At 46.9% G+C, this 14,620-nt stretch overlaps 1 protein-coding gene across 1 annotated transcript in view; it reads left to right on the top strand.

The window, feature by feature from the left end:
- The window catches only part of LOC119957199 (serine/threonine-protein kinase N2-like), a 9,992-nt gene extending 1,855 nt beyond the window's left edge, over positions 1 to 8,137 (top strand). The window contains exon 2 of the mRNA XM_038785011.1: positions 6,431 to 8,137. Within this exon, the coding sequence (XP_038640939.1) occupies positions 6,431 to 6,634 (204 nt within the window). The 3' untranslated portion in view covers positions 6,635 to 8,137. The remainder of the gene's footprint in view (positions 1 to 6,430) is intronic.
- Positions 8,138 to 14,620: the final 6,483 nt, after the last annotated feature.

Raw genomic sequence — 14,620 nt, 5'->3', positions numbered from 1 at the left:
CTCTCTCTCTCTCTGTCTCCTCTCTGTCTCTCTGTCTCTGTCTCTCTCTCTCTCTCACACTCACTCTCTCTCTGTCTCTCTCTCTCTCTCTCTCTCTCTCTCTCTCTGTCTCTCTCTGTCTCACTCTCTCACTCTCTCTCTCACACTCTCTCTCACTCACTCTCTCACTCACTCTCTCTATCTCTCTCTCACACATGCTCTCTCTCTTTCTCGCTCTCTCTTTCTCTCTCTCTCTCGTTCCCCCCCCTCCCTAGTTTTATTCCAGTTTACCAGCCAATCGCTGTTTCCAGTTTTTTCCCCACCGGATTCAAATAGACACCTGTCCAGTTTAGTGTTTTTAGTTTAGATGGCTAACCCAGACCATGTGATCATCGTTCCCGGAACGTTCCCCGTCTGTCACCTGATCCACTCGACCCACCTTATTCCACAGAGCCACACCCAGCACTGGGCCGGGAGCTTCCCGATTCCTCGACATTCCTGACCTGGGACCACGCCCGAGTGTGTGTAGACCGAGGATTGCCCGCCAGATTTGCCTGCCATATCGTAACCTCAGCACAACTCTAGAGATGCAACCCCATTGCTCGTTCCCATTATCTTTGGGATTTTTTCTGCGACATAGCTGGAGTTTGGAAGAATCCCGTTGAAGCCTCATATCAACATTGTTGTGCCTTTGGCTTCCAGTTGAGTAAAGATTTGATCGGCCAATTGGACCATCCTGTCCTGCTTTGCTGTGTCCAGTCCCAGGTAGTGCTGGGTTGTGAAGCCACACGTGGTATCTTTGACCGTGGAAGCAGCACGTTGAGAGTGGAATGCTCTCCCTGCTGTAAGCACAGTCCCGTGAAAGCAGGGAACGGTTTGTCTGCTCAATCCCGCTTCTCCGAGGGTTCCATTTGGGCTCTGTCACGGACGCACGTACTGCCTCATCCGAGCACAAACCCGTTTGTGAGTCTTAGAACGTAGAACATAGAGTTTACAATGCAGAAGGAGGCCATTCGGCCCATTGAGTCTGCACCGGCCTTGGAAAGAGCACCCCAATTAAGCCTACACTTCCACCCTATCCCCCTAACTCATTGGACACTCGGGTACAATTTAGCATGGCCAATCCACTTAACCTGCACATCTTTGGACTTGTGGGAGGAAACCGGAGCACCCGGAGGAAACCCACGCACACACGGGGAGGACGTGCAGACTCCACACAGACAGTGACCCAGCCGGGAATCGAACCTGGGACCCTGGAGCTGTGAAGCCACAGTGCTAACCATTGTGCTACCATGCACCCACATCTTAACGAGAGGATTCTTCAAACATGGTGGCAGGATAGGCAACAAATCCAACTCACCCGACCCTGCCATTTTCTGCTGTGAGCACGTGTCACCAAGGAACAACCGGACGCTTGGCTGATGTGGTCTCGGTGCCTGACACCTTTGACCCATTCCCCAGCCACCCTGGTTCAAAGCAATGAATTTATCATGCAGCAGATAAAACGGGAAGTAAAAACGTAAATGGTAAGCAACGCGGCAGGTTGTTGCATGAAGATATGGGTTCAACGACAAGGAAAATTAGGAGAAAAGTTAAGAGGAAATATAACTCAGGAGAGGTTACTGATCGAGGTTTTAAGATTCAAAACAGAGGTTAAAAAACCAACATAAGTGTACTTTACCTGAATGCTCGTAGTATTCGGAATAAGGTAAATGAGTTGATGGCGCAAATCATCGTGAATGTCTGATTTAATGGCCATTACTGAAACATGGTTAAAGGATGGTCACGACTGGGAGTTAAATATCCGAGGGTATCAAACTATTCGGAAGGACAGAGTGGATGGTAAGGGAGGTGGTGTTGCTCTGTTATTTAAGGATGACATCCGGGCAATAGTTAGGGATGACATCGGTGCTATGGAGGCTAAGGTTGAATCCATTTGGGTGGAAATCAGGAATAGTAAGGCGAAAAAGTCACTGATAGGAGTGGTCTATCGGCCACCAAATAGTAACGTTATGGTGGGGCAGGCAATAAACAAAGAGATAACTGATGCATGTAGAAATGGTACAGCAGTTATCATGGGGGATTTTAATCTACATGTCGATTGGTTTAACCAGGTCAGTCAAGGCAGCCTTGAGGAGGAGTTTATAGAATGTATCCGCGATATTTTCCTAGAACAGTATGTAATGGAACCTACGAGGGAACATGCGGTCCTAGATCTTGTCCTGTGTAATGAGACAGGATTGATTCATGATCTCATAGTTAGGGATCCTCTCGGAAGGAGCGATCACAACATGGTGGAATTTAAAATACAGATGGAGGGCGAGAAGGTAAAATCAAATACTAGTGTTTTGTGCTTAAACAAAGAAGATTACAAGGGGATGAGAGAAGAACTAGCTAAGGTAGACTGGGAGCAAAGACTTTATGGTGAAACAGTTGAGGAACAGTGGAGAACCTTCCAAGTGATTTTTCACAGTGCTCAGCAAAGGTATATACCAACAAAAAGGAAGGACGGAAGAAAGAGGGAAAATCGACCGTGGATATCTAAGGAAATAAGGGAGAGTATCAAATTGAAGGAAAAAGCATACAAAGTGGCAAAGATTAGTGGGAGACTAGAGGACTGAGAAATCTTTAGGGGGCAACAGAAAGCTACTAAAAAAGCTACAAAGAAGAGTAAGATAGATTATGAGAGTAAACTTGCTCAGAATATAAAAACAGATAGTAAAAGTTTCTACAAATATATAAAACAAAAAAGAGTGGCTAAGGTAAATATTGGTCCTTTAGAGGATGAGAAGGGAGATTTAATAATGGGAGATGAGGAAATGGCTGAGGAACTGAACAGGTTTTTTGGGTCGGTCTTCACAGTGGAAGACACAAATAACATACCAGCGACTATAGAAATTAGGCTATGACAGGTGAGGACCTTGAGATGATTGTTATCACTAAGGAGGTAGTGATGGGCAAGCTAATGGGGCTAAAGGTAGACAAGTCTCCTGGCCCTGATGGAATACATCCCAGAGTGCTAAAAGAGATGGCTAGGGAAATTGCAAATGCACTAGTGATAATTTACCAAAATTCACTAGACTCTGGGGTGGTCCCGGTGGATTTGAAATTAGCAAACGTGACACCACTGTTTAAAAAAGGAGGTAGGCAGAAAGCAGGAAATTATAGGCCAGTGAGCTTAACTTCGGTAGTAGGGAAGATGCTGGAATCTATCATCAAGGAAAAAATAGCGAGGCATCTGGATAGAAATTGTCCCATTGGGCAGACGCAGCATGGGTTCATAAAGGGCAGGTCGTGCCTAACTAATTTAGTGGAATTTTTTGAGGACATTACCAGTGCAGTAGATAACGGGGAGCCAATGGATGTGGTATATCTGGATTTCCAGAAAGCCTTTGACAAGGTGCCACACAAAAGGTTGCTGCATAAGATAAAGATGCATGGCATTAAGGGTAAAGTAGTAGCATGGATAGAGGATTGGTTAATTAATAGAAAGTAAAGAGTGGGGATTAATGGGTGTTTCTCTGGTTGGCAATCAGTAGCTAGTGGTGTCCCTCAGGGATCCGTGTTGGGCCCACAATTGTTCACAGTTTACATAGATGATTTAGAGTTGGGGACCAAGTGCAAAGTTTGCAGATGACACTAAGATGAGTGGTAAAGCAAAAAGTGCAGAGGATACTGGAAGTCTGCAGAGGGATTTGGCTAGGGTCTGGCAGATGGAATACAATGTGGACAAATGTGAGGTTATCCATTTTGGTAGGAATAACAGCAAACGGGATTCTTATTTAAATGATAAAATATTGAAGCATGCTGCTGTGCAGAGATACCTGGGTGTGCATTAGTCACAGAAAGTTGGTTTACAGGTGCAACAGGTGACTAAGAAGGCAAATGGAATTTTGTCCTTCATTGCTAGAGGGATGGAGTTTAAGACTAGGGAGGTTATGCTGCAATTGTATAAGGTGTTAGTGAGGACACACCTGGAGTATTGTGTTCAGTTTTGGTCTCCTTACCTGAGAAAGGACGCACTGGTGCTGGAGGGTGTGCAGAGGAGATTCACTAGGTTAATCCCAGAGCTGAAGGGGTTGGATTACGAGGAGAGGTTGAGTGGACTGGGACTGTACTCGTTGGAATTTAGAAGGATGAGGGGGGATCTTATAGAAACATATAAAATTATGAAGGGAATAGATAGGATAGATGTGGGCAGATTGTTTCCACTGGCGGGTGAAAGCAGAACTAGGGGGCATCACCTCAAAATAAGGGGAAGTAGATTTAGGACTGAGTTTAGGAGGAACTTCTTCACCCAAAGGGTTGTGAATCTATGGAATTCCTTGCCCAGTGAAGCAGTTGAGGCTCCTTCATTAAATGTTTTTAAGGTAAAGATAGATAGTTTTTTGAAGAATAAAGGGATTAAGGGTTATGGTGTTCGGGCCGGAAAGTGGAGCTGAGTCCACAAAAGGTCAGCCATGATCTCATTGAATGGAGGAGCAGGCTCGAGGGGCCAGATGGCCGACTCCTGCTCCTAGTTCTTATGTTCTTATGTTCAGATGGTTAGAGCTGATGTGAGGTCATTATTGCTCTCCACCTACTTAAATGATTGAGGTCTGGCTGTTGACGTTTAAGAAACCTCCATTATACCATGACTTTGGTTGCCAGTGCGATGAATGTAGGACAGTTTAATATATATTATCGTGTGTGCCTGTTGCAGTGATGTTATTAAAAGAATTTGGGTTAAAGTATCCAGATTATATGTCTGCCAAAGCTGTGATTAAGGGGTTAACAACTCGGCAGGCTGTGATGTCACTCTTGGGAGGAGCTGGGTCTGTTTTTGTTAGTTTTGTTTTCAGCCCTGCCCCGTTTCTGTTGTTTGTAGTTTTGTTTTGAGAGTTCCGCCCTGGGTTCTGAGGAAAGGGGGTGTGTTTCTCAGACTGACTTCTGAAAGCTTCTCTCACAAGGACATTGCGAATAAATCTGTGAGCCACAAAGTGTTAACTTTATTAGTCGGCGGCATATGTTCTGTGTCTGTGATTTTGCTTCATTGAAACGTTAGCTATAAGGAGAGGTTGAATCAACCCGGATTGTTTTCGTCGGAACGACGGAGGCTGAGGGAAGACCTGATTGAGGTCTACAATCAGGGTGAATAGTCAGAAGCGTTTCCCAGGGTGGAAGGGGGCCACAGGTCAGGGGGATAGTTTAGGGGAGATGTGTGGGGAAAGAGGGTGGTGGGTGCCTGCAACGCGTTTGCCAGTGGAGGTGATGGAGGCACGATAGCTTTATTATTAAAGATGTACCTTGATAGACACATAAATGGAGGGATACAGATTATTCAGGCTAGAAGTATCTAAATGAGGATTCTGGGTGGGTGGAGGCATGATGGGCTGAAGGGCCTGTTCCTGTGCTGTCATGTTCTTTGTTCTAGAAGTAGATGGGAATGTAAACTGATAGACCTTTATTTAGTTTTTTTTTTACAACTGTTTAATTGGTAATTGAAAAACTGTTTTTTCCTTGGTGGATGATTGGGTTAATCCTGTGTTAATAATAAAGCTTTAATATAAATGCTCCCTATTTGTCAGTGCAATCACTCCTGGAGTGAAGTCTTTCCTCACAGTTTACAGATTGGAAAATTGCTTGGGGTCTCATCTGGTTTGCAGATATAAATTGGGAACCTGGTCCAGGTACCGTAACACCAGATTGTGTGCAGGTGCCTAAAAGAACATACATATGAACATAGAACATACAGTGCAGAAGGAGGCCATTCGGCCCATCGAGTCTGCACCGACCCACTTAAGCCCTCACTTCCACCCTATCCCCGTAACCCCTCCTAATATTTTTGGTCACTAAGGGCAATTTATCACGGCCAAGCCACCTAACAGCATGTCTTTGGACTGTGGGAAGAAACCGGAGCACCCGGAGGAAACCCACGCAGACACGGGGAGAACGTGCAGACTCCGCACAGACAGTCACCCAAGCCGGGAATCGAACCCGGGACCCTGGAGCTGTGAAGCCACAGTGCTAACCACTTGTGCTACCGTGCTGCCCAGCTGGAAAAGCTGTACCCGTTTCCAGGAATTCGCTGATTGTCCCTTTCTCCGATTGCCTTTTTCTGAGCATTTCAAGTGAATTCTCATTTTCTTTGCCCCCGTTTATTTTCGGTAGCACAGAGGGTTAGCACTGTTGCTTCACAGCGCCAAGGTCCGGGGTTCGATTCCCCGCTGGGTCACTGTCTGTGCGGAGTTTGCACGTTCTCCCCGTGTCTGCGTGGGTTTCCTCCGGGTGCTCCGGTTTCCTCCCACAGTCCCGAAAGACGTGCTGTTAGGTGAATTGGACATTCTGAATTCTCCCTCGGTGTATCCAAACAGGTGCCGGAATGTGGAGACGAGAGGATTTTCACAGTAACTTCATTGCAGTGTTAATGTAAGCCGACTTGTGACAATAATAAAGATTCTTATTTTTCCAGGAATTAGACTGGCCAGCCTTGCTTGCAAAGAAGGTGAAGCCGCCCTTCATTCCCACTATCCGCGATCGGGAGGACGTCAGCAATTTTGACGAGGAATTTACAGCGGAAGAGGCACTGCTGACCCCCCCTCGAGAACCCCGGATCCTCACCGAGAAAGAGCAGATCATGTTCAAGGAGTTTGATTACGTCTCGAAATATTGTTAATGTTCAACGGCAGGCTTGTTCGATCTAGCCGATGATTTTGTATTTCAAAAAGACGTTGGACGCTACAAGCAGCCTGGGGTTTATGGGACCATTCTCTGAAATATGATGCTATTTCCTCTCTGCCTTTTTTTTTGGGAAAAAAGCTTTTATTTATATATATATTTTTGACTAATCTTACTGTTTTTGTACTTTTAAAAAAGAAAAGTCTCACCGAAGTAAGTTTTGCACCCAAGCTGCACATTGGGGTCACATTGTTCCTCTGCTGTATTCAGAACCTCGTGCCCACCCTCTCCCCCTCCCCCTGCCAGATCCTCCCCATTCCTCCCCCTCCATGAGGCCATTCTGTTACTCTGCTGTATCCGGACGCTCCAACCCACATTAAAATCCCTGATTCCTGACCAGGGAAGTCCGAGGCGATGTGGCCACTTCAAACACAATTACTAGAACTGCAGGGTTAATATTTCTGGAGGTGGGGAGGGTTGGGAGGGGTGTCCGAGTGAGATTAAGGAGCCGGCGAGTGTAACATTTCTGAATCCCTCTTGTTTGATTTCACTTTTGTATCTCTTACTTTCAAATATTCAGGACTGTAACAATCCCGCTCACAGTAGATAATATCTACAAGGCCTGGACAAACTCTCGCATCACACACCTCCCCGAACCTAGTTGACCCTCGAATCAAGGTTTACAATTTTGAGATGATTGAATTATGTATGTATTGCCGGTCAGTTCAATCCTGCCTGGTATGCCTGCAGTTTTCTCCATTTACAAATGGGTTATCTTGTTGTTGTGGATATGGTTTACACAGTAATGTCCAGCATCACAATGAAAACTGCCTGATTTTTGGAGTACGGTTTCCGGACATCTGCACTATGGGGCCATGTCCACTCTTTTGTTACAAAGTGTAAAATGAAGGTCTGCTTCTCACTCCTGTTCCTCCGGAGGGAATGCTCCTGATTTCCCCTGGAATGCTGCTGATGTGGGATGTTTCTCAATCATTATTCCCAGATGCTACTTTGAAATGAGCCAATCGGTTGGTAGCTGGTGTAATTTGAAGGATTCTTTACCTCTTCTGTGAATCGTACGTGTACCCCAACGCTGGTCCCAACTCCAGCCGCTCCCCCTGTCTTTCCAATCAGCCTGAAGCCACGTTCCTGTCACCACTAACTCGGCCATCGCAGAAAGCCTGAAACTCGAACCGGACCGATCGCAGCCTGAAGATGGGAAGCAGGGTTCTGAGCAACGGGCTGAAGACTGTAAATGCTACTGAAATCTAGAAGGCTCAATGAAGCTGTTACTATTGCTCTGCACTCCCGAGAGTTTTCTATCCCATTAGCAACAATAACTTAGATTGTTAAGGAAACTTGACTATTTTTTTATTGATAGAAAGGTGTATTTTTTAAGAAAGGAAAGAATCTTATTGGTATAAATAACCTTTGTTTTTTCTTGTTTAATGTATCATTACCAGCGATGTTCAACCTCTGAATAAGATGATTTAGCCTCTAGTGTGGAGACTACGGCCTGTTTATTTCGACCTTCCCTGGAGACGAGACTCATGATGAATGAGCTCGTTAATGTGATTATTTAGAGTGATTGCCTCTGCATGGGGTGGTACAGTGGCACCCAAGGATGTGTACTGAAACACTCGGCCCTGTGTGACGGGGTGTGTACCGGAAGTCTCGGTCTGGGCGGCACGGTAGCACAGTGGTCAGCACTGTTGCCAGGGTCCTAGGTTCGATTCCCGGCTTGGGTCTGCACGTTCTCCGTGGTCCCTCTGTGTACCTGAACAGGCACTGGAATGCGGAGACTAGTGGTTTTTCACACTAACGTCATTGCAGTGTTAATGTCAGCCTATGTGTGACGTTAATAAAGATTGTTACTGTGAAATTACCCTAGTCGCCACATTCCGGCGCCTGTTCGGGTACACAGAGGGAGAATTCAGAATGTCCAATTCACCTAACAGCACGTCTTTCAGGACTTATGGGAGGAAGCCGGAGCACCTGGAGGAAACCCAGGCAGACACGGGGAGAATGTGGAGATTCCGCACAGACAGCGACCCAGCGGGGAATGGAACCTGGGACCCTGGAGTTATGAAGCAGCTGTGAGAACCACATGTCAAGTCTGCTGACATGGGTCTCTCCACAACCAGAAGAAATTAATTAGAACCCTGGGATCCAACTTCCGGATGTACGTATATCTGACCTGATCCTTGGTGGCAACAAATCTATGCATTGGATGCGAACTATGTACACACCCCGAGCCACATCCTCACAATTATAACTCAAGTGCTCCTCGAAGTACAACTCTATTCCGATTGTCCCACACAGGATGTTAAATAATAAATACCCTAGAATCCTGAAAATACAGAATGAGGCCATTCAGCCCAACGAGAGCACATTGACCTCTCAATGAGCATCCTATCGCTGTAACCCCACCTAACCACATCTTTGGACTGTGGGAGGAAACCGGAGAACCCGGAGGAAACCCACGCAGACACGGGGAGAACGTGCAGACTCCACACAGACAGTCACCCGAGGTCGGAATTGATCCCAGGTCCCCGGAGCTGTGAGGCAGCAGAGCCACCACTGCCGCCCTGGCAGATATTATCATTCACAGTCTTCAAGCTCTGAACAAAACCTCAAATCAATTTCCATTGCATTTTCTGACGCTCAAAATACTGTATCCCAAAATAATACCAAACCATTCCCTTCAGGATGTGGAGATGCCGGTGTTGGACTGGGGTGGGCACAGTAAGAAGTCTTACAACAGCAGGTTAAAGTCCAACAGGTTTGATTCAAACACTAGCTTTCGGAGCACTGCTCCTTCCTCAGGTGAGTGAAGAGGTGGGTTCCGAAAGCTAGTGATTCGAAACAAACCTGTTGGACTTTAACCTGGTTCTGTAAGATCCCTTACGATTCCCTTCAGCGTCAACTAAATTGCCAAAACAGTTTAAAGGAGTTATTCTGATAGCGCAAGGGAAAGCTGACTCTGGAGTCAAGTTTACAATTCGAAACAAGTCAAGCAAAGACATCAGTCGATGCCAGCTTGTGGCACACAGATTCTCCTAGCTTTCAATAAATCACAAAGTTTCAAAACGCGTTGAAGAATTCAGTCGAATCATAAGATATCTTCAGATTGATACACGCCAGCCGAACTCTGCTTTTTAAAACACTGGCCACACATTGAGGGATCAGCAAGGTAATTAAACGCTCAGTCATCTCAAGTCACTGACTCCTTGAAAGTGGGAAGAAATCCAAATAATACCAATTATATGTGTGGCAATGTCATGTTCAAAATTAGAAACTCTCAATTTACAACAGCCAGGATGAACTGCGATAAAAGTTGGATTTTTACAGTTTTGACAGGTTGCCCCACCTCAGTGATTCCAATTTAATTCAGACCAATATTTTACTCTGCAAACAAAGGTGTTGAACAAAGCCAGTGAGAGGTTCATTCACGCATTCTTTACTAGGAAATGAGCAAATTGCTTCAACGTTTTTCTTCAGGTGGTTTTCCAAATGGCTGTAAAGCCGAAGAATGGGTTTTCGCAGAAGTAAAACCCTCAATATTCAATCTCCGTTGGTGTTAGTACAAAGTACAGCACAGGAACAGGCCCTTCGGCCCTCCATGCCTGTGCCGACCATGCTGCCCGCCTAACCTAAAACCATCTACAATTCCGGGTCCAGATCTCTATTCCCATCCTATTCATGCATTTGTCACGATGCCCCTTAAATGTCACTATCGTCCCGGCTTCCACCACCTCCTCTGGCAGCGAGTTCCAGACACCCACTACCCTTTGTGTAAAACAAAACACTTCCCTCGCACATCTCTAAACTTTGCCCCTCTCACCTAATAATATTTATTATTGTCACAAGTAGTACTCCAGTCCCTGTTCGGGTACATTGAGGGAGAATTCAGAATGTCCAAATCACCTAACAGCACGTCTTTCAGGACTTGTGGGAGGAAACCCATGCAGACACACTTAAACCTATCTCCCCTAGTAATTGACCCCTCTACCCTGGGAAAAAGCTTCTGACTATCCACACTTTCCACGGCTCTCATAATTTTGTAGACTTCCATCAGGGTCGCCCCTCAACCTCCGTCGTTCCAGTGTGACAAACCGAGTTTATTCAACCTCTCTAGACCAGGCAACATCCTCTGTACCCTTGCGAAGCCTCCACATCCTTCTGGTAGTGTGGCGACCAGAATTGTGCGCAACATTCCAAATGTGGCCTAACTAAGGTTCTATACAGCTGCAACATGACTTGCCAATTTTTATACTCAGTGCCCCGGCCAATGAAGGCAAGCATGCCGTATGCCTTCTTGACTACCTTCTCCACCTGTGTTGCCCCTTTCAGTGACCTGTGGACCTGTACACCTAGATCAGGGGCAGCACGGTAGCATGGTGGTTAGCATAAATGCTTCACAGCTCCAGGGTCCCAGGTTCGATTCCCGGCTGGGTCACTGTCTGTGTGGAGTCTGCACGTCCTCCCCGTGTGTGCGTGGGTTTCCTCCGGGTGCTCCGGTTTCCTCCCACAGTCCAAAGATGTGCGGGTTAGGTAGATCGGTCATGCTAAATTGCCCGTAGTGTCCTAATAGTAAGGTTAAGGGGGGGGAGTTGTTGGGTTACGGGTATAGGGTGGATACATGGGTTTGAGTAGGGTGATCATTGCTCGGCACAACATCGAGGGCTGAAGGGCCTGTTCTGTGCTGTACTGTTCTATGTTCTATGTTCTATCTCTCTGTCAATACTCTTGAGGGTTCTACCATTCACTGTATACAGTAGTCCCCCTTTATAACGCGGGTGTTGGGGTCCAAGACAGCCACCAATCCACGATGGGGGTTTTAAATTTATTTTAAAATCTATGCTAGCGCTTCCCATTGAGAGTCTACGGGGGGCGGGGGGAGAGGTCAAACTCCCGTAGACTCACAATGGGAAGCGCTAGCATAGATTTAAAAATAAATTTAAAACCCCCACCATGGACCTAATTAAAACAGTGTCAATTTCAGCGGCCGGCTCACTTTCATCCGGAGAGGGAAGCTGCTCTCTCACTGAAACAATCAGCCGGCCGCTGAAATTGACACTGCCCGCTGCTCTCTCCCTCCAATCCAACTTTTAAGTTTTAATGTTTCTGATTGCTGGGCCTGTTTAGGCAGCTTTCGATGAGCCTCAAAGGTGTGAATGTGGGGGAAGCGATGGATGAGAGAGGGGGTGCATCAAGAGGACGTTGCTGGGGGAGTTTCTTGAATAGGGAGGGGGGTTAAGAGTGGTGACGGTGATTGGGGCTTGCTCTTTGTCCCGTCTTGTGGGCGGGGCTGGCTGCCATTTTGGGTGGGCTCTGGTTTCAGGAATATGGGGGATAGAAGGGAGAATCCCTTACAGTGGAAATGGCTGACTTGAAGAGGAGGAGGATTAGTTACACGGAATGTGAAGGGTGTGGTGGACACTGAAGTGTGTGAGAGTTTTCTCTCATTTGAAGAGCTTGAAGGCCGATGTGGCGCTTTTGCCGGAGACCCACCTGCGGGCGAGGGACCAGATTCAGCTCCATGAGGGTAAGTCAGATGTTCCACTCGGGCTTTGAAAGCCGGGCCCGGGGAGGGTGGGGATACTATCACTAAAATAGTTTGGTTTCAAATGGGGAAGGTGTTAGTGGACCAGAAGGGAGGTTCTCATAGTTGTGCCAGACGTTGGCAGGTAAATGAGTGGTTTTAGCGAGTGTGTCCGCTCCAAACTGGGACAATGTCGTGTTCATGAAGAGGGTGCCGGCAGCCATACCGAACATGGACTCACACAGCTGAGGGTGATTGGAATTGTGTTCTGAATCCCAAGTTGGATCGGTCTAAGCCGAAATCGTTGGCCTCTTCGGGGCGAGCGAAGGTACTGACGGCATTTCTGAAGGAGATGGATGGAGCGGACCCATGTCAGTTTTGATGCCCGTGGGAGAGGGAATTCCTGTCCGGTCATGAAGGAGGCCCTGAAAGCGGAGGTGAGATGATGGCGCATATGTCACAGGTTGATAGGGAGGCGAGGGAGGAAGGATAATGGTTGGTGGATGGGATCTTGGAGGGAGATGGTAGGGATTCGTGTGACCCTATTCCAGAGCCCCTGGCTAGTAGGAAGAAGCTACAGATGCAATTTATAAGAACATAAGAACACAAGAACTAGGAGCAGGAGTCGGCCATCTGGCCCCTCGAGCCTGCTCCGCCATTCAATTAGATCATGGCTGATCTTTTGTGGACTCAGCTCCACTTTCCGGCCCGAACACCATAACCCTTAATCCCTTTATTCTTCAAAAAACTATCTATCTTTACATAGACATAGACATAGACATAGAACAGTACAGCACAGAACAGGCCCTTCAGCCCTCGATGTTGTGCCGAGCAATGATCACCCTACTTAAACCCACGTAACCCGTATACCCGTAAACCAACAATCCCCCCATTAACCTTACACTACGGGCAATTTAGCATGGCCAATCCACCTAACCCGCACATCTTTGGACTGTGGGAGGAAACCGGAGCACCCGGAGGAAACCCACGCACACACGGGGAGGACGTGCAGACTCCGCACAGACAGTGACCCAGCCGGGAATCGAACCTGGGACCACTGGAGCTGTGAAGCATTGATGCTAACCACCATGCTACCGTGAGGCCCCCTATAGAACAGTACATAGAACAGTACAGCACAGAACAGGCCCTTCGGCCCTCAATGTTGTGCCGAGCCATGATCACCCTACTCAAACCCACGTATCCACCCTATACCCGTAACCCAACAACCCCCCCCCATTAACCTTACTTTTTTTTTTTTTTAGGACACTACGGGCAATTTAGCATGGCCAATCCACCTAACCCGCACATCTTTGGACTGTGGGAGGAAACCGGAGCACCCGGAGGAAACCCACGCACACAGGGGGAGGACGTGCAGACTCCACACAGACAGTGACCCAGCCGGGAATCGAACCTGGGACCCTGGAGCTGTGAAGCATTTATGCTAACCACCATGCTACCCTGCTGCCCTTACCTTATCTTTACCTTAAAAACATGTAATGAAGGAGCCTCAACTGCTTCACTGGGCAAGGAATTCCATAGATTCACAACCCTTTGGGTGAAGAAGTTCCTCCTAAACTCAGTCCTAAATCTACTTCCCCTTATTTTGAGGCTATGCCCCCTAGTCCTGCTGTCACCCGCCAGTGGAAACAACCTGCCCGCATCTATCCTATCTATTCCCTTCATAATTTTAAATGTTTCTATAAGATCCCCCCTCATCCTTCTAAATTCCAACGAGTACAGTCCCAGTCTACTCAACCTCTCCTCATAATCCAACCCCTTCAGCTCTGGGATTAACCTAGTGAATCTCCTCTGCACACCCTCCAGTGCCAGTACGTCCTTTCTCAAGTAAGGAGACCAAAACTGAACACAATGCTCCAGGTGTGGCCGCACTAACACCTTATACAATTGCAACATAACCTCCCTAGTCTTAAACTCCATCCCTCTAGCAATGAAGGACAAAATTCCATTTGCCTTCTTAATCACCTGTTGCACTTGTAAACCAACTTTCTGTGACTCATGCACTAGCACACCCAAGTCTCTCTGAACAGCGGCATGCTTTAATATTTTATCGTTTAAATAATAATCCCGTTTGCTGTTATTCCTACCAAAATGGATAACCTCACATTTGTCAACATTGTATTCCATCTGCCAGACCCGAGCCCATTCACTTAACCTATCCAAATCCCTCTGCAGACTTCCAGTATCCTCTGCACTTTTCGCTTTACCACTCATCTTAGTGTCATCTGCAAACTTGGACACATTGCCCTTGGTCCCCAACTCCAAATCATCAATGTAAATTGTGAACAATTGTGGGCCCAACACGGATCCCTGAGGGACACCACTAGCTACTGATTGCCAACCAGATAAACACCCATTTATCCCAACTCTTTGCTTTCGATTAATTAACCAATCCTCTATCCATGCTACTACTTTACCCTT

The sequence above is a fragment of the Scyliorhinus canicula genome, chromosome 25, assembly GCF_902713615.1.
Source record: "Scyliorhinus canicula chromosome 25, sScyCan1.1, whole genome shotgun sequence".
Lineage (NCBI taxonomy): Eukaryota > Metazoa > Chordata > Chondrichthyes > Carcharhiniformes > Scyliorhinidae > Scyliorhinus > Scyliorhinus canicula.
This window is presented reverse-complemented; position numbering and strand designations above follow the sequence as displayed.